Source organism: Haemorhous mexicanus, chromosome 6 (genome assembly GCF_027477595.1).
Source record: "Haemorhous mexicanus isolate bHaeMex1 chromosome 6, bHaeMex1.pri, whole genome shotgun sequence".
Lineage (NCBI taxonomy): Eukaryota > Metazoa > Chordata > Aves > Passeriformes > Fringillidae > Haemorhous > Haemorhous mexicanus.
In genome coordinates, this window is record NC_082346.1 from 30,325,286 (window position 1) to 30,346,421 (window position 21,136).

General features: G+C 37.7%; 1 protein-coding gene across 8 annotated transcripts in view; it reads right to left on the minus strand.

The window, feature by feature from the left end:
- SIPA1L1 (signal induced proliferation associated 1 like 1) overlaps positions 1 to 21,136 on the minus strand; it is a 201,543-nt gene that overhangs the window by 43,781 nt on the left and 136,626 nt on the right. For all 8 annotated transcript variants that reach the window (XM_059849637.1, XM_059849631.1, XM_059849638.1 and 5 more), the window contains 5 exons: positions 17,305 to 17,435; positions 16,510 to 16,698; positions 10,089 to 10,263; positions 2,841 to 2,944; positions 1,839 to 1,996 (listed from right to left, as the gene is read on the minus strand). In XM_059849637.1, coding sequence (XP_059705620.1) covers positions 1,839 to 1,996; positions 2,841 to 2,944; positions 10,089 to 10,263; positions 16,510 to 16,698; positions 17,305 to 17,435 — 757 coding nt within the window. The remainder of the gene's footprint in view (positions 1 to 1,838; positions 1,997 to 2,840; positions 2,945 to 10,088; positions 10,264 to 16,509; positions 16,699 to 17,304; positions 17,436 to 21,136) is intronic.

A 21,136-nucleotide genomic window follows, 5' to 3' on the forward strand; every position in this document is an offset into this window, starting at 1 on the left:
TATGGTTTCCTGTTTTGTCTAGAATTATGAATCCATGAAACTGTTCCAAATAATTCAGTGAAAAAGAGGTCAAACTTACTTTGAAAAGTCTCCTAGAAAAACTTTTCATAATAGAATTCTACAAATTTAAATCAAGTGTTTGCACTGAGAGGACAGGAAAAAATAGTATTTCAATCTTAAGGACAAAACAGGAAACATACAATGTTGTGGTGGTCTTGTGCCTCAAAATGAACACTGACATTCTCCCAACCATTTTTCACACTGTTTCCCCTCCCCTTAAAACTTAAGCCTGTACCATCACTAAAGCCAAAATTACCATTAGGGAACCAATGAGGTTCCAGCCCTTATAGTTGTAAACACTTGAAAAATGAGGTGATTCAGGAGTCTGAAGGCAAAAAATAGAATCCTCAGATACTTGAATTTATTACAGTTTAGCAAGTATCAATCTTTCCCACGCCTTTTAAAAGGAAGACAATATATGCAGTCATATTACTTAAAGTAACAGACAAAAGCAGATCTATGTTGTAATATGCAATTCAAGTGAAAGATGCATCTGCAGCCCTTGTGGATGCATTTCCTACATTCCCTTTGCTTCAAAATCACTTTCTGTACAGGGTAAGAGCTGAAACATATGTCTAAGAGTTTAAGAACAAGCTGTGCTCACATAAATTATGCAACAGTTGAATTTTTCAATAAGCAGCCTGAAAAAGAGTATCCACATGAACATTCTTAGTCCAGGAGAGTTAATACATGTACAAAGTTCAGCATCAATTTTAGAAATGCTCTATGAACTTTACCAAAAACTTCTGAGGAGAGGAAAGCCTTTAACCCATCTATATGTACTCAAAAAATAAAGAATATACCAACTCATACACTGCAGTCTTAGATTTTCCTCTAAATAAGCACTTGCCTTAATAAAATACTTAAGTGAATATTTGTATTTCAGCAAAAACAAGTTAATTCTAAGGCTACCTCATTTCAAGATACATGCTCTAAATCCACTAGTCTGACATTTCATATTTTAAACGAAAATGCTTTATAGAAGTTGTCTGAGATCAATTACCATTTAAAAATGAAAATACTCTAAGAGTTCAGTATATAACAAAGGTAAGAACTTTCACTAATAGTAAAAATCATAACTCAGAAATATTTCCATATGCTTGCAATTTAGTTAAAAAAATTATACTAATAGGAATATCATCTTGCAATTCTTTATTACATGTTACTATCAATTACCATTTTCTATTTTAATCATATTGACTTTAAGGTCACATTAAGACTTGATTTTTTGCTGCATAATTTTCTGTCATTTCTTTGTTGGACTGAAATGACATAAGAAATGAAGATATTTCAGAGAGCTTAGCTTCTTCCTGAAAGGCTAAGTCTTAATTTCACTGTCTTAATTAAGACACTGTCCTAATTTCAAAATTGGAGCATAAACTCAGATGACCAAGTTATCTAAGCAAAAAGTGGAAGTGTTTCTTTTTCTTCCGTTTCTATCAATGCAAAAATATTCTTCTAGCTACACTTAATGAAGAGAATAAAAAGGAACTGGGAAGGCAATTCTAAAATAATTTCCAAGTGTTTGATATGCATGTGTATGCCTCTGTGTGTGTGTGTGTGTGTGTTTACTCACACCTGACAGCAGCAGTTTGCTCCCTGGGAATGTTTCATCTACATATTCGTGTGTCTATTTACTCTAAGAGAGTTCTAAATTCACATGACCCAAAACCTCCTTGAGCCTCATCTCTCATTACATTTCCTTACTGAGAATTATGGGGAAGAATGACAGCTTTGCACTCAAGTTCCATGAGTTCAGTGAGTGCAGCAGCAGCTACCTGTAACAAACGCTGTCAGTGCAGGGACCGTGCACCCTCACAATGACAAAGACGTGCTGGAAGTGCGATCGGATGTTCTTGGGGCTGAAGGGTTGTGCTCCAGGCTCCTGGAAAACTATTGTCACAATATCATTTCCAATATGTCGTTTTCTCAGAAGCTTTAATGAGGGGGAAAAGGAAAAAAAAAAAAGGTTAAAACAGACTTTTCACAAATTTCCAATAATTTGTTTCTCATTATAAGTTCCTACTGCTCACTTTCCTTCCCCAAATGATACTTCAAACTGAAACAATTGAGGGTTATAAAACAAGTACCAGAATCAGCTGTTCACCTAATAAAGTTCTAGCATGGTTGTTTTCATAACAATTTCATTTCTATATGTAGCATAGAGGGTGAACTTAAAAGGGAAAACTTTAGGCTAAACAAAGGGGAAAAACAAATCCTGCGAGTAATCAGTGATACATAGAAGCAGGAAAACATCCCCCATTTCACACATTTTTACAAACCAGTGGTAGCTCCTATTTAAAGTTGAAAACAAGTTGTCATTGTCCTCCAGACACACTATAAATAATTTCCTGGTAGGTTTCTTTCAGTAAATAAGAAGGATCTTATTTTGGCTCAAGTACTCTTGCGTAGTGTGTGCCGGACCACCCACTCATTATCTCTGTGCATATTACAATCTGCTGAATGCAAACCTTAAAGGGCAATTGACTTAGCTGTAAGAAGGTTTAAAATTATTTTACAATCATCAGGTACACTGTGGTCCTTGTGACATGCACTACTGACATTATTGCATACTACTCACATCAAAGTAATGCACAATTGAATAGAAAACAGTCCAATGGAGAAAAATCTATGATGTACCTACAATCATCTGCTTTGCTCATCTCCCTGATACAGAGATTGCCACCTTTACTTCTGATTCTTTAAGTGGTTTTTTGCTAGTAATGAATAAAAGTTGCCATAAATACTCAAAAGATCATCTGCTTGTGAGCCCATCTTACCTGTTGCTTGTTGTTTGGAGTATATGGCAACATTGTAGAAACGTGGAACATGATTTCATAGTCCTTGTATGTTGTATACAGAGAATGAGTACCTGTTGAATCAGCTGCAGTTAAAGAAGACAAAATAATAGTATTATTAAAACAAAATTCAAAACCAAAGTTCCATTATTATTAAAAAAACCATCAGCCAAGACAAGAATTTTTATTCATCCTCAATCCTAGCTGAATTATCAGCAAGTAAGAACTTACTCGGAGTTCATTCACCTGCCAAAGCAAGTGTCACATAAAGACAGCCTGTGCACTTTTGCATACTTTTCCCAGGCAAAAACTTGTTAGGAATAGGGAATTGATGCCAGAAGACCCTGAAGAAAGCCTACCTAATGTGAAAAGAGAGAACCAAGTCTGAGATAACTTTCAGTTATCAAATATCCACCTAATATCTCAGAATGACACTGAACTGTAAGGAATGTGAAAAAGACTTCAGCAAGGAAGGCAGACAGATACTGAAAATGAATACCATGATCAAACACAAAAAACAGCAAAGGACCAATAACTCACAATAACGCAGAATGGCTTCTCCTAAGCATAAACATCAGGACCTGAAATTAACTGTAATGAAATCAGGTAGCACCTTCACTAGAGCAGCTGCTTTATGGACAGGAACAGTCAAAAACCCAAGTAGGATGCCAGCATGCTTATAACTGATGATGAAAAAAGCCCACAAAAATGACATTATGATGCTGGTATATTAATCTAAGGTAATCTCACCTGTTTTAAGTTCTGGCCACCCTATTTTACAAGTTACAGAAGAAAGAGAAGGGATCCAAAAACAGGGCACAAAACAATTAAATGTGGATGGAGAGACTTCCATGTGGAGAGAAAATGATAAAAATTAGGACTATGAAGTTTAGAAAGAAAAAAGAAGAGGGGGCTATTAATCAGTTTACAAAGTATTGTTTGAAAACAACACTTGATTACAGACAAATTATGAACTTGTTTTCACTTTATTTCCCTCTAAAAAGTGACCTTGAAAAATACGCTAATCATTTAAGCAGAAACACATTTAAAGATAAAATAGTGAATATATGCTATTAAAAACAACTTATGTCCACAATGCAAAAAGCCTGCTTTCAAATATCACTTGAAAAATAACTAGTTTTATATATGGAACAAAGCATTCTGGCTATTTGAAGTTATATAAACATGCTACTAAATTATATAATCCCAGCTATTTATAACAATGTATTTTAAAAAGCTGTTAAAAACTGTATCTTAGCATTTTCATTAGCAGAGAGATCATGTCACTAAGAAGATAACAGATTTGAAATTTGTGATGCATTTACAGTAACATAAATATACAGTTTATTTATCCAGATTTTGAGTATAAAATTTGAGAAGCTTGCTCCCTGTCAGACTCAGAATAATAAAACAGAGGTAGCTTTACTGTAAATGAAACACAAAATGATCTATGATATGGAATGGAAAGTTTTCTATATTATAGCCACATCGAGATTTTGTGCTTCCAAATCACATATCTATAATAAAAATGGAATTAGAAATAAAAGATTCCTACAATCTAAATATTATTTTAATAATTTAATGTTAATATTAAATATGCTAATAATTTTCTTTTAAATGCTAATTAGAACAGCAGGACAGCTGCAAGGGGATGATTTCACCTTGCACTGTGTTCACAGTAGCCTCTGTCCTCTGCCTGATCACTGCAGTGCACACCCAAGGAGGCAGATACACCTAAAAGTCACCTAAACATCAATGCAACTTCATAACAGCTTTATCTGCTGAACAGTAAATACACTGATTTGTACATCATCTTTTAGAAACAGAGCATACAAAAATATGACAAATAATTGGAAAAGGGGAGGAGTAGATTCAAAAAGATAGAGAAGTGAGACAGGGGAAGGCAGGCCCCAAAAGAGGGGAAGGGGCTCAAAAGGTATTGGGGGAATAGAATAAAACAGTTCTGACCAGAAATATTCTAGAACACCTACATATTTAAGTCAAACTTTCAACTTTGCTGACAGGATTTAATTTTAGGCAGAAAAATGTTTTCTGAGAACAGCACTGATTCTGCAAGCTAAATAATCAGGCTACAATCCAAATGACACATTCAATAATTCCAATTATTTCCAAGCACTTGACAGTTTGAATCTCTCCTGTTCAAATTTAGCTACCAACAGAAGTCCATATGCACTATGACTGTGCATCTCTCTCACCATTCAGCTTTTCTGAAGTCCAGAATACTTTTCCTGAAGTACACCACCATACCTGCAGGTGTTTGTTTTAAACCAAATCACATCCATTGCAATAAAATCCAAGACTCTGTACTGGAATAACATCCAAGATTTCAAGGTCAAAACTGTAAGCCAGCACTGCAATCTACTCCTATTTAACAGAGGCCTGAGGGATCTTCAAATTCATTAGCACCTTTTTACACTGAAGACATCCCCTCTGGCCACCAGTTTATGGTACAGCTACTCATGATGCTTTCCCAGCCTTGCCCCATTACTAGATCTGGGCACTTAGCTGAGTAGCTGATCCTTTTTCCCTTCCATCATTCATCATCTCTAAAATCCCTCCTTTGTCTCCTGTCCTTCCAATGATTCTCACCTATATTCACAAGGATTAACAGACTCACATTTGAAGTGGGTTTTTTCTAACACCGATAGTGCTCAAAACTGTGGCAGACAACCACCAACACGGTGCTGACTGAATCCACAGGACTCTGTCAGCCTCCCTCTACAGCAGTTTGACCTCTGTGCTGGAAAACTCTATAAAAACAATTTCAAGTAGAGAATCTGACTCCCTGCTTCAAAGAAAAACAATCCAAGGAATTGTCGGAGAACAAAAAGTAACTTACACCGATAAGACAGGACAACCATTACTACAAACTGCAGTAGGGCTCCCAATAAAAAGCAAAAGAACAAATATTCTCAGAGCTTTATGTTGCTCCCCTCTACCTTTCCTTTGTCAGCAGCTGTCAACACTGCTCTTCTGCCATACACAAGGATTACACCAAGCATTCATGATCAACTTCTAAAACACCCAAGTTGTTTTCAGACAGAAATGAGGACAGAATCTTTTATTTTGTGCCATACAAAAGTGTATGTGCAACACAAAAGCAGAGAAATGAAGATGGACATCCCCCATCTCTATTTCTGCCTCTTAAGCAACTTAAAACGTTAAGATTTGTTGGTCTCCCAACAGAAGGCTCAGATCCAAGAGCAAGACTATCATTATTTCCACAAGGTTGGAAAGCTTGTGGAAATAATTTCATTACAAACATTGGATTTTCTTGACAACCCCTACATGAAATGTCAATTCAAAGTCCATTCATTCCCTAGATTTTATTATCTACTTAATAGCTTATGTTTTTATATTCTTCTGATGTCTCAATCAGAAAATCATGCAGTATATAAACATTTAGTACAAAAACCTACCATTATTACCTATTAGTTTATAATCTTATCAAATTGATAATTCATAATATTCCCAGCTCATATTAATCAACTTGCTTTATTTCCCTCATCAACCACACTACCACCACTCTGTTGGACACACAGTCCTTGTTACCAGGCCTAGCATTACTAAGCTGATCCCACTTACCAATGTAAAATATTGAGAAGCAAAACTAAGTGAGGGGGAGGGAAATAAAGCATACATTACAACTGGAAAATAAAGTAAATCGACTGAAGTTATAATTTGAAAGATGACTGTGATGTTTATTACTTTAAAGTGATGGCCATAAGCTTCCTAGCCACTGTGGGATAGGTGACATTTTCAAGCTCTATTTCCTATTCAAAGTCTGCAGACTGCCAGGAGATAGACTGTTTCCCCTCTGGTAATTCTAGAAATAAACAAACAAAACTTGAAAAGTAGCATCTCTTTTTCACAGTGGTACTGGCAGAGATCCAAAACTAAAGCCCTTGAAGGATGCAATACACTAAAACAGGCTTTCAGTTACTAGTATGCATGAGATTCCTCCATTTAAGGAATTGGCTCTGTTATGGACACTTACTAATTAGGACCCTAACTCTAAATTTCTAAGAATAACTGTTCTGAAACTGCCTTTTGCTAGAGCAACTTTACTTTTCTAATTTGCATAAATTAAAAATATTGTGAATATTTCCAGATTACATATACAGATCAGCTCACCTCCATGCAGAGAAAAATCTTTCCACGTCTTACATCATGCAACTGCTTAGCACAGCTTGCAAAGTATTGTCAATGGTACAGAAACTAGCCAAGTAGTTTACATAGATCTGACCTTTCTGACAAGTCAATGAATAGACATTTGTTTTTAAGCACATCTTTGCAATCAACTGTGCTGCCACTGAACACAACCCTGGCGTAGGAAAATCTCCTGAGTAGTGAGACTGCAACTATTTCAAGACAGGGCTCTCCAGCAACAAGAGCACAGATGGAGAAGCTCAGTTCCTAGCTGTAGACCTAGCTGTTTCAACAAAACCTATAAACCTAAGTCACAGTAAAAAACCACAACCCCCTCCTTTGCAGGTCTCTGTGTTAAGGCCAACACAAAAGGATTGACTAATTACTTAGGGTGGCTACTGAAAATACATTGCCTGGCTGAATTCTGCTCCACATAGATTCCCCACACCTGAGATGCAGCTCTTGTGACCATCTCTGGTCTTTAGCATTTCCCCTACCACTAAGTGGCTTTTTTTCTCCCCAATTTCCTGCGTAGAATATGCTCTAAGTGTTCCCAAATGCAGCTATCCAAAGAGCTGAGTGTTGTGCCCCCAAAGCACCTTCTCTTTCAGCATTTCCATCTGTGCTTTGCACACTGGCAGAAAGGAGAACATACCACCATCACCATCAAATTAGAAATGTTTGCTGCTATTGTTCACATTTGCTGCTGTCCAGACCTACTCATGAAGAACTCATGCACACTCAACATGCGTCTTCTCATCCTGCAGAAATCCTGCAGGCAATCTAACCTGAAAGATTTCAGACAACTTAAAAGAGTTCCTAAGCAGTTCTGGCTGATAAGGTTTCACACCTGTGAGGCTGTAAACCTTGACTGAAAGAAAATGTACGAAATCCTTCATGAAAGCAGCAGTTTGTCTTGGGAGGATTTCCTGTCATCTATGGCCATACTGAAGTGTTCACATAAAGAGTTTTTGTGGTTTTAGATACAGAATGGAGCCGAGTGTCTCTACTGGGCAACATGAAAAAGATATGCCAGTTCTCAACATGAACGAGAAACGTTCATTACAAGAAGATACCTCTCAAAACCAGGAGAGAGTCAGTCAACATAAAGGTTGCATTCAACAGGTGCTAGATTGTAGTCCATAAACTCAAAGCCTGACAATATTCTTTCCTCGAGTCAGAAGCAACAACAAGGAATTTCAAACATCCCTGGAAAATTCTGCTGCTCAGAAGAAAATGCAAAAGAAAGAAATACTTAAAAGACATTTACAGCTTTCTTGGGTATATTTGAGCAGATGAATCAACTCAATCATACAGCATTTACACATACTAGAAACCGGTGTTTGTGGACTGACACCAAAATATGGGTTATTTTCCTTATTTTCACATCTTAACTAACCCGGAAGGAAGGGAAGAGAGGATCTGGCTTTAACAACTGAAAGTAACAAAGTCACAATATAAAACCAGAAGATAAATAAATGTTTTTCTGTTTTCTATACCCATTTGATTTTTGACCTAGCTCATCTTTATAACCAATAAAATTACAGTTCAGAGCTGTGCAAAAGGAAAACTCATCCTGAGAATTTTAAGTATTTCCTACAAGAGAGCTGATATGGGACTTCTCCCAAGGACATGTAGCAATAGGATAAGAGGGAATGATTTTAAACTGGAGAAGGGCAGATTTGTATTAGATATTGGGAAGAAATTCTTTACTGAGAGGGCGGTGAGGCACTGGAACAGGTTGCCCAGAGAAGCTGTGAATGCCCCATCCCTGGAAGTGTTCAAGGCCAGGATGGATGGGTATTTCAGCAACCTGCTCCAGTGGAAGCTGTCCTTGCTTATGGCTGGGGGGTTGAAATGAGATGATCTTTCAGGTCCCTTCCAACCCAAACCGTTCCATATGTCCATGAAATGCTCTCAAGGGAGGAACTACAACAGAGGGAATATAAGTATTGCAAGTAAAAAAAAGCAGGCACAATGTTAAATATGTGCAAAATAGGTATTAATTCAGGTTTAAAACCAAAGGACTTTAGAACTCTCTGAGGATTGATGATTAGACTGGTCAAGAACAGCCTGAGGAGATGGCAATGCAATTGCTGTAGGAATTAAGAACAGAATATAGAATGATGGAGTTTTAAAGCACAGCAAGGTACTCTACTTGTGCCAGGAGACCCATGACAAGACAACAGCTTCTGCTATACCAAAGCTGATGAATGTTTTACAGTTTTCATGAATCAAACTTCTTATTTCATTTCCTTTGCTACAAGTGAGCAATATAACAAAAGATCTTCATAGGAACTGGTTAGCTCCAGTACTCAAAGAAAAGGAACACAAGACAAAATTTCCCCAAGTAATTCAAACAGATCTACAAATTGAATGCAGCATGTGCTAGCTGATAAACAGGTATTTCACATGACCAATTCCAAATGCAGGGAGTTTCTTTTATAGTTACGGTCACCCAAGATCATCTTACCACTGTGTTTTGTTGCAATATGTTTTACAGTTAGAGCTGATAACATAGCTGCCAAATCCAGTTTAATTTCCATAACTCAAAAAAGAAAAAGCACAGAGGGAGGAATACATTTGACAGAATGACTAAGACAAAACTGCCTAGAAGAAAGACAGCATGCAACAGACATCAGAAAAGCAGTATATCAACTTTTCAAGGTAGAGTGACATAGATGGGTTAGCGAAACATTTTGGAGACAGTCTATAAGCACATCATTTTAAATAGAAAAGACATACCAGCTGTATTGATTATCTTTAAGACAACACACTGATGATAGATTTGCAATACCAATAATTGTTCCATAATTACTGGTTTCCTGTTGTAGCTTTATTGATAATTTCATACCAAATCAGTGCAAAATTCCAATTATTATTAGAGTTGAGAGACCATATGAGTACAGTTAAATTACTCGTGCTCCGCTTTCGCTTATATTAAGCAACTGCCTTCTTACAACTAAGATGTTATTTTTAAGAACTCTTCAAAAAGGCAGTTAGCAACCATATCAAGCATTTTATTCACTTAAGGGGAAAAAAAGAATGAAAAAGTCTTACTTTTTGTATCCAGCTGAGCACGGTACTTGTCAAATCCCTTGAGTCGAACTCGCTCTCCCAAAAGCTGAAGAAACTCCTCAAAGGCTGGACCTGCTGATTCATTATTATACATTTCCTCTTCTGTGCTTTGCCCAGCTTTGCAGTACATAATACCCACCTTAAGCTGGTAACTTAACTGCAAAAGAAAAAAAGATTAAATTTTATGGGTATACTAAGTGATGAAGCAACTTAGGCACTGAATTAACTTCCCATGTTTTCATAAATCCATAATTCATGAATGAAAAAATAACTAATATTCAGTCTAATTTCAAAAGTTAGTCTAGTTCCAAATACTCTCATTGTTTTCTCCTGTAACTGCCTCAATGAAGGCAGACTTAATCTGAAGATGTCAAAATGCTTTCTGAAGTGAAACAAACAAGAACATTGCTTATTTCCAGGAGGACAGCACCACAGCTTGCAAGTGAATGTCCAACACTGAGCCACATGGGAAGTGCTGGCTGAGAAGCACCAGGAACTTGACACTCACTGACTGCGACCACGGCTACCATCCTATGCTAAGCCTACCACGCAGAAGGGTAGGGCTCATCATGTGCTTGCTTCTTAAACAAGAGACCAAATGAAGTCTCTCTCATTTTGAAGAGAAGATAGAAATTACTCACCTGTTAGCACATTCATCTGTTAGCAATGATGAAAGACTCCATGACATTCAGTGGGTCCTCCCTGACTTAAATATGATGATAATAACAAAAAAAAAACCAGCTAAACTGAAAAATGCTGGTCACACCTTGAAGGTACTATTGACTAGTATTAATCTTCAAATACACTTGTGCTTTTCATTTTCCCTCTAATTTGGTAGTTGATGTTCCTAATACAGCAAAAGCTGAAGATGTAAATAAAGTAATTTTTTATCCAATTATAATTGTGATGCCCCAAAGCAAACTGTTTCTACCAATTCCAAACTGATACACATACACAAAAAAGGAGTACACTGGCATCATTTACATCTGGACTACAGATAGACAAGTCACAGAAGGGAAGAAAGCAGCATCCACAGCCATTTAGTGCTGTCTCCTAAAGCAATTTCACAGGCAGGAACTCTGATTGAAGGAGCACAAGGGAGAGCCTTGGAGTTTATGCATGTCATTCATCCAATAGAAATGCATCCTTATTGCCCAGTAAATAATCTTTCCTCCCACACATGAATTTTTGCAGAAGCTCTGTTTCAAATAAACACTAACCACATATGCCAGAATGAAATTGCAAGAAAATCTATCACAACTGGCCTGAGATTTACAAGTTTGGACTATAGTGGGAAGTGAAAACAGTTATTTGCAAGGGCACTGGAAGCAAAGTTATCTGAATATACTGTAATTTGCTCTTGACAGATTCTATCCCAAGCCATGAGGCAAAGGATTTTGAAATTGCTAGGACCATGTGGACACATAATAAAACTGAAATTCACTATTTTTAACCTATTATATTTATGGTGGGATAATTTAAAGGCCCTCAGAAGTGGTACTACTCTGCCTTTAAAGAAAGAAAATTTTAAAACTTAAAAACTCTGGACATTGCTACTTCACTGTATGCTTTCTTTACTACCAAGGATGAATGATGATGGGGATTAAAGTATTAGCAGCAGGAAAACAAGGAGGGAAAAAGAAGAGTAAGGATAACCTGGCTAGCTTACTCCTGCTGAAGAAGTCATTATATATAAATCACAGTTCTAGGCTGTCTTTTTTTTCCCCACTACAGAATATCCCTTATTTTATCATCTGACACACTGACTTGTGTCTTCTAAACGTGTCCAAATTCCTTATGACAAAACTCAAGTACAGCACAAAATCATGAACTGGTTTGGGTTGGAAGAGACCTTAAGGATCATCCAGACTCAAGTCCTGACATGGGCAGCAGGGACACTTTCTACTAGACCAGGTCTGGTCTACTACACCAGACTTGCTCAAATTCACATCCAGCTTGACTTCTAAACACTTTTAGGGATGGGTCGTGCCCAGCTTGGCAATCTGCTCCAGTGCCTCCTGTGGACACGTGGTGAGGGAGGAGAGGAGGGGAGCGAGGAAGGGTGGTGAGAGGTGGCACTGCTGCCATTCCTGCCAAACAACTGCCATCACTTTCCATACCATCAGTAGCAGGTCCTGTCTTGGACCATTCAGGCATCTGCTGCTCAGATGTGCCTTCTCCAGTCCCACAGAAACAGGATGGATGCAAGTGCTCCAGGGAACCACAACACCTTAGCTGTACTGCCAACTACAATAGTTTCTAGTAATTTCACTTAAAGAAGTTAGGACAAAGAAAATAATTCTCATGAAGCACACTTGCACTATTTAGGCTTCAACTTTAGGTGAAGGAAGTATTTTCAAGGGCATAAATATAAATGGGATCTGCAGCACCAATGAGCAAGCAAACAACCATGCTTTATTGCTTTGAAAATGTCAACTAAACAAGGACTATGCAAAGAGCAGGATATGCCTTCTAGCTGTGTTCTTAGACTTGCTAATTTTTGGGGAAAAAAAAAAGCTTCCTTAAGGACAACACAAGTTAGCATTTCTGAATCAAAAAGAGCAGATCTGGAGAACAGCATACAGTCCCTATTATTAAACCTTTTGACAAACCTAGTCATTAGAAGTGTATTAACTACAAGAAATAGCTAAAAAAGAAGTTGAAGCATGAATCCTGTTGTGGTAAAACTACAAAAGTAACATCTTTATTTTAATAATCTGAAAGTATTTACATATTTATATACATGGGAAAAGTGCACTTTAAGTATTTATCTAGCACCCAGTAAAGACAGCAGAAAGCATAGCTTGGATTTAACCAGTCAGCAAGTTTATATTATGAACTAGGAATTATATTAAGAACCAAGTGACATTTCGCAGTATTTGTGTGAATGAGGAATTGACATAAAGATTAGCTTCAACTGAAATAAATCAGTAATTGCCCTAATATTCAAATTTTTAAATCATATTTGGAAGCAAACTTACAGCAACCTACCATGAGCTTTGCATTCATGACAGAGATTAGTAGGTGAAGATTAGCAAAGAAGGCAGTGCAGCCCTAGGAAATTATTGGATTGCTGTTTAACACAGAACTATTCAAATGAATGCATTTTAATAAATCCAATAAAAGAACAGCTAGGTGACAAGCAGTGTGGACCATATGTATGAACAGCAGATGTTACCACTCTAGCAATCTAAGAAGAAGTAAGGAACGAGCAACTTTCACAGACACCACCAGTACAAAACTAGGGCAAGAAAAATATTCCCATTCTAGCACTGAATGACATATGCAGATATTGAAAGAGTAGAAGAGACAGAGCTCAGCCACAAGAGTGATATGAAATGCAGAGAAAATATGTTGCAGTGAAAGACTTGAAAAGTGCAATCTGTTTAGTTTATCATAAACAAGACCAACAGATGATATAATCACTGCATACAAAAACCTTTGCTGGAAAAAAAAAACTCACACCAAAATGACTTTTAAAATGTAGCAGAGAAAAATATCAGAAGTCTTAAAGCTGAAGGCAGATAAATTTAAATAAAGAAGTGTAAATCCTTAAATATGAAAACAAGCAACTTTAACAAGCTTTGAGCTTTAAGACCTCACTCAAATATAAGACATTTTATTCTAATGAAAACCAATGCATATGCATCTGGCTCAGTGGTTCCTGGGTGAAATTTAGTGGCTGAGTCAGGCTAAGGTGACTTTATAATCTTAACTCTTAAATTTACAAAACATTTTATCTGCTATATAAAACAGGCACCTGCTCATGCTGTAATGAAACAGTGTGGCACTCACCAAGAAGAAGTGATCAACATTCTGTGCACTTAATTAGTAGAGCAGCTGCTACCCAATTTTTGTTAGCTTAGAATTGAAAAAATGCAGCTACTAATTAGTACAGAGTGTACTTATCTTTTTTGCTATAAGTGTCAAACTGTTTTACTACCACAAAACCAGAAAATACTTTGATGTAGATAATAAAAATTCAACTATCACTTGCCCTTAATGATTTTTGAAAGTTTAAGTATTAGAAAGCCATACTATGGCAGCTTAATAACATATAGGATATGAACTAAGGATAATTTAACCTCACAGTTTTGTTGGATGTCATAAAATCATAGAGTGGTTTGGGTTGGAAGGGGACCTTAAAGATCATCCAGCTCCAATCCCCTGACATGGGCAGGGACACCTCTCACTAAACCAGGCTATTTAGAGCTCCATCCAACCTGGCCTTGAACACCCCCAGTAATGGGGCATCCACAGCTTCTCTGGGCAACCTGTTCCAGTTCTCACCACCCTCACAGTAAAGAACTTCCTCCTAATACCTTATGTTAAACCTACTCTCTTTCAGTGTGAAGTTATTTCCCTCCTTGTCCTGTCACTCTGTGTTCTTGTAAAAAGCCCCTCTCCCTCTTTCTCATAGGCTCCCCTCAGGTACTGGAAGAGCACAATTAGATCACCCCAAGTCTTCTCTTGCAGGGTGAACAACCCCAGTTCTCTCAGCCTTTCCTCACAGTAGAGATGCCCCGTCCCTCTAATCATCTTGGTGTCCTCCTCTGGACTCACTCCAGGAGCTCCACGTCCTGCCTGTGCTGGGACCCCAGGGCTGATGCAGCTCTGCAGGTGGGGTCTGAGCAGAGGAAAGGGGCAGAATCCCCTCCCTGGCCCTGCTACCCACACTGCTTTGGATGCAGCCCAGGACACGTTTGGCTCTCTGGGCTGGGAGTGCCCATGGCTGGCTCATATCCAGCTCTCACCCACCTGCACCCCCAAGTCCTTCTCAGCAGGGCTGCTCACAATCTGTTAAAGTCTCCAGCCTGTGAATACCAGAGGTACAGAATCCAGGGGCAGGACCTTGCCCTTGGTCACCTTAAATCTCATGAGATTCCTGTGGGGCCACTTCTTGAGCTCGTCCAGGTCCCTCTCGACCATCCCATCATTCAGGCATGGCAACTGCACGGCTCAGTTTCCTAAGTTGCTGAGGGTACACTCAATCCCTTCATCTGTGTCATTAAATGAAGATCTTAAGTCCCACTATGAATCCGAGATACACCAGTTATCCCTGATGTCCACTGTGACTCTGAGCCATTGACCATTACCCTTTGGATGTGACCATCCAACCAATTCCTTATCCATCTACCAGTCCACTCATCAAATCCATCCTTCTCCAATTCAGAGAGAAGGCTGTTGTGGGGAACCATGTCCAAGGCTTTACAAAAGTCCAGAAAAACAATATCTGTAACCCCTCCCTTGTCCAAGGGACAAGGGATGTAGTTACTCCATCTTGGAAGGCCACTGGGTTGGTCAGGCAGGATTTGCCCTTGCTGAAGCTAAGCTGGCTGTCTCAAACCAACCTCCCTGTTCTCCATGTGCCTTAGCAGAGCTTCTAAGAAGATCTGTTCCACAACCTTTCCAGGCTCAGAGGGGAGGCTGACAGAGTGATGGCTCCCAGGGGATCTTCCTTTCTACCCTTTTTAAACATAGGTACAATGTCTCCCCTCTTCCCATCTCCTGGGATTTCCCCTGACTGCCATCACTTGGCAAATGCCATGGAGAGTCGGCAACTCTGTAAGCCAATTCCCTCAGGACTCTGGAACACACCCCATTAACCTAAATCCCATTACGTATGTTCAGGTTCATCAGGTGGCCATGAACATGATCTTCCCTACAGTGGGAGGGACCCAGTCCCCATCCTGGGTCCATCCACTCAAGAGGCATGGAAAGAGAGGTTGCCAGTGAGGAGAGGCATGCACACAGCTAAAAAATGTCACTACTGAAGTTTATAATAATAAAATTCACTTGAGTAGCAGACTTCCATTTTTCTAAATGAAAGCTGTAGCGTTAATGAGCCTTGGTCCCATCTTTAAAAGACAAGGAGACTATCACCTCATTGAAAATTATTCATATGAAGAAAGCCTTAGAATATTTCGCATGTAGTTTGTTCCAGGGGAAAGGAAAAAAAGAACACCAACAAAACAAGACAGGCAGCACCCTGGTCATGGTTTAGCCAATGCAGTATTACAGTGAAACGTTTAGCACCATGGGAGACTTCTCGTCTCAGTATAACAGCAATAAGAAAAACAGAACTGCCCCCTTCCCACAGTCTTTGAAAAACAATACTGTAGTTTATTTTAAAGGAAATTTAAAAGAACAACTGCCAAAACATTAATCTAAAACTTTAGGCTACCCAGAGAAATGAACTTGATTTCATACATCCCAAATATTCTGCAAAAGTTGGAGAAAATAAATGCAATATAACTCTCTCTACAGACGACAAGTTTTATTTTAAATGAGGCATTTCAACAGACTTACTTTAATCATATAAACCTAAAAGATCATTTTGCAACTCATGGCAATAATCTGACAGATTAAAATCATTTGTTTAATTCTGTAACTCTGCACTTACCCCTTGCTCATCAAGCTTCATAAGCTGTTCTGTTACTTTAGGAGTGTTAAAGGCCAGCCTTAGGCAGTGGATATTCAGCTCTGGAACCACATACTCCAGCACTTCCTTTAGGGGAAGTCCCCTGGCTGTGCAATGCTTTGCAGTAGACGGGATAGCATCTTCCAGCACGGAGCCTCTTAATGTCATGAGCTATGCATACAAAGGAAAAACAGCATATATATTGAGGTGTGCACTGAGACTGACTAGCAATAGCACTGCAACTAGACATACTATTTTTCCAATTCTCAGTGGAGATCAAGGACATTCAGGAATTTCTGTTAGCATGAGACCAACACTGATATAAAATGCCACTCATTGATAACAGTAATCAGACTATCTCAAACTATTCATCAGAGTTAAGTTTTACAGGAAACTACTACTTGGAAAAATTAGTATTAGTACCGTATTTCTATACTATAGAGCATTTAAAAGGTCAACCCAGTGCCACATATAAAAGTAAAGAAGGCAATTTCCCTTCTCTTTGCCTGCTTCTAGTTAATATAGCTCCTGTAAGTTTCTCATGATTTAACCAAAACAACCTTCAGCATTTCCTCTGTACTGGATGCTATGGAATAACTCTGTGAAATCTTATGGAATGTTCTGTGACAGATAAACACAGAAGCATAATTCTGTCAGGAGGCTCCCTGATTATACAGAAATCTATTATCAACACTGAAAGGCATATAAACCCCACATATTCCACCTGGTTTTGTCTTCTCACTTCTAGTTTATTTTACAACCCCCCGGACTGCTTACCTCACTGGTTCTGAATATGATCCGATAGTTGTACTGAGGTCCATTTTCTTTGATTTCCTCTGGCTTCTCTCTTCTTATACTCACAGCTACTGGACCCAGGTTCTCATCTGCCCCAAAATAGTTCCAGTGTTCTTGTGTATGAGGGGAAAAAAAAAAAAGGTCCATTTTACTTCTTACACTTCAACTATATTTCCATGCTTGATTGTTACACTGGAAATAAACTACCAATTCCTTGGAGTCAGTAAGAGCATGTCTTGAAGTGGTACCAGGATGCCATTCTTGTGCTTTACTTCTCCTATGAGCTCCATTTATACAAAAAGGCTGAAATTCAACATGGCATATCTGCTTAAATAGGCCCAAGTAAGGATACACCTCTTACATCAGCTTTTATATTGCCATCTGTTTAGGTCACATTCAACTAAAAAAGCACTACCAATTTCCCCCCTTAAAAATAAAGAGAAGGAAGCCAAATGCACCAAAGTGGGAAACTCATGAACCTATGTTAAAATAGAAATGTCCCACAACTGTACTTAGCAAAGGATGTAAATGATTTATTTTTGTTTGACTGCTTTTTGCTTTTTCCATACGCATTACTCAGTTCTAAAATGGGAAAAACTGATGAAGCTGAAAAAGAATTTAAAGGCTTGTTCACAGAAAAAATATCAAATTACAGTACCACAGAAAAATAAAGCACAAGAATAAAATTACTAGCACAAATATTGAACAGTGAAGTATTCAACAACCCTTAAAGTGCTAAGAGATCAGTTGAAAACCAGTCCAGGGGGGGAGGCAGCAGAGAGGAGAATACAAGATTGGTGAAATCACTCACTAGCTGAACAGCAGATTCTTTGAAACACATTTTTAAATATGTCTAACTACAGACATGTAAAGCCAAGCTTTACATGAAAAAAAGTTAGAAAAGCACATTTACAAAAATCAAAGCTCAACAATTTTAGAGACTGGTATTGAAAGCTTTTTTGTAGAACTTTTTGAGCATTACAAACCATCTAGACTGATGACAGAGGTATATCACCATTAATGCAGCAACATATGAACAAAGCTGCATATATCTTAAGTGACTGCTGAATTTAAACACATATTCCCTAAAAGAAATGTAAGAGAAAAGTAAAAAAAATAGGAGTCAAGCATTGTGCAAGAAAAGTAAGTCCCATGTCATCATTTTCCATAAGCTGCATATAGGAATGAATTTATACATGCACAAAAATAGAAACATAGAACCACCTGAAAATACAGCAATTCAAAGAAATGTGAAATTCAGTGGTATAAAGAAAAGATGTAACTGCCCTGACAGGAAATGTAACCATATTGCCTTTACTACATATAGATCATTTGTTATTCTTAAAACAACAATTTTAAGTAAGAACTTTAGGAGCAGTCTAATATGAGCTATTCTACTACAGAGAGGAAATGTAAAGTATTTTAACATCATCAAGAACTGCATCTTTAAAGATAATAGAAATAGATATTGAAATACACTCAATCTAAAATGATTGGCAATCATTTTTCCTATTAAAATTAGTTAAAAATTAGGAGCCTTATTTTTTATTCTAATTCTTTTAAAACTTACACTTACTGGTTCTTACAAAATCTCCCTCCAACATACTAAATGCTTTCACACAGATGTCCAGCACTTTAAGCTCTTGGGAGTTCTACTCAAGCTCCAGTGTCTGGTATTTTATTATCCTTCACTCAATGTCTTCTATTTAAGATTTCAGAGCATGCAAGACAGCATTAGAGACATGCTTGCAGCATTAGAAGACTTGCTTTCTGCCAAATTCGTCTGCTAGTTATAAAAGCCAATACTCTAAACAAAGGTAATTAAAATTCAAAATTCTTTCAATATCTCGTGGAATATTCTGTAAATACTGTCATTAAACTTTGTGCGCCTGTGAGTGGGAAAATTACTAATAAATTTGATTATCTATATAACTCTAATTATGTTTTTATACTAGTCCACAGATATGAGCCCTGTAAATGACAGAGATGTTCTGTTTTTCAAAGTTTCCCACTATCTTACTAGCACCCTAGCTTCTCTTTCTCCTGCATTAAGTAGTTTGGTTTTCCATCAGGATGTTTATAGCTCACCAAACAGTTTATGGCAGACAAGGTGAATGCAGAAGCAGCACAGTCTTGGAGAAAGACTAATTTTTGAATCAGTATATTATGCAGCTCCCAAAACCTGAGGTAACTTGGACATCTCCACACTAAACTGTTTAGTGACTTAAAAACAGTGATGTGGCTTTGCTTTTATGATTGAAAAACTTAAAGAAAAAAGATATGGAGGTCATTCATACTAGAAGGGTCCAAACAATTCATTAGTTTACTGTATTGACAGCCACACAGGTGGTAAAACTTGTGTACCCTGCAACCACTCTAGCCTGCAATTCAGATAGAAAATTTTCTCAGGAGAAATTATTCTACATCTTGAAAACACATCTCAGAAGGGTGGCAAGAGGAATGTTTGAAACTGCATACACATACACAAAATACACATACAATTCTGTATCATTTGATTAGGCTTTTTAATTAGCTCCTAGTGCTTTGGAAAAATGCATCAAGTAGTGTGGAACTCTACATTCCTCTGCTAAGGGGAAACATCTCTTATTCTCTTTTCCTTCAGTCTGCACTGGGCAGTGTCTTCCTTGCTCTCCTTTGCACATCCTTCACCCTCTCCTTTACTCCCATTTACTAATGGGTTGTTCATTCTTTACCTTCATCTTCATTCTTCACCTTCATCTTCATTCTTCCTCCTCCCCTAAACCTCATCTCTGTATTCATTCTACAAGCTACAATATATACCCCTGTACCTGACTACTTTTCCTTCTGGTACACTTCCTCGTACCTCCACCTCATTTTCCCTTAAATTCCAAATTTCCTTACATCCAACAATTTTCTCTTTCCAATGCAGGAAAAGTAGCAGCAGGATTAAAGTGCAAAAAGCTTAATATGCAGTGCAAAGGGAGCAAATTAGTTGTTTTATTGGGAAAATAAGGGCTATGGCACAATTCTAATTCAGGAACTTCATGGCAAACACGAATACCAGAGAAGACAGCTTATTTCTCCACACCACACAGAAGCTAATTGGAAACAACATTTCTCAAGCCTGACATTTAATCTAAACAACTGTTGAAAACTCAATTAATTAACAGACAATCAGGGCACCTAGCAGCAGACATAAATTAACTTATAAATCCATACAGAAAAAAGAATAATGACTTCATTGTAGCTGGTCATTAAAACAAACGATAGATACTTTCAAAAATAGTTAAATATCTATCACAGAACTCAAAAGATAATTCCTGTGAAAGAACCAAAGCTAAAATACTTATTTTCCTGAGAGATATTTATGAGCTTCCTTCGCAATGGAAATCCAAGTAAATGCACTTGATTTTAACTGAAAAAGTTCTTTTGTGCTTTCATCATATTTCTCTTTAGATATCATGTCCAAATGATATTCTGTGTAATTGGACTAGAAATAAAAACCCCAAACATTTCTCTTCTGAATGGAACTCACATCAAGCATTTTCCTCTAATCCTAGCTCAGAATTTACAGTACTGGAAAACTCTGCCCAGTACTTCTCTGGAGACAAAAGGGCAAGCAGCATTTTGGGAGCTCTGCAAGTCTAGCCACACACTTGAAAGTCACCAACTCTTGGATAGAATATGCAGCAAGTTAAAGCATAGGGAAAAGGGTATTTTTACTGGCTGACAACAGTTAAAGGAAAGCCAACCAACAGCTCATTTGTTATAAAACCAGTTCAGGAAACTATTTACTTCTCAGTCAAGTCTTTCATTCTAAGCCAGTAACTAA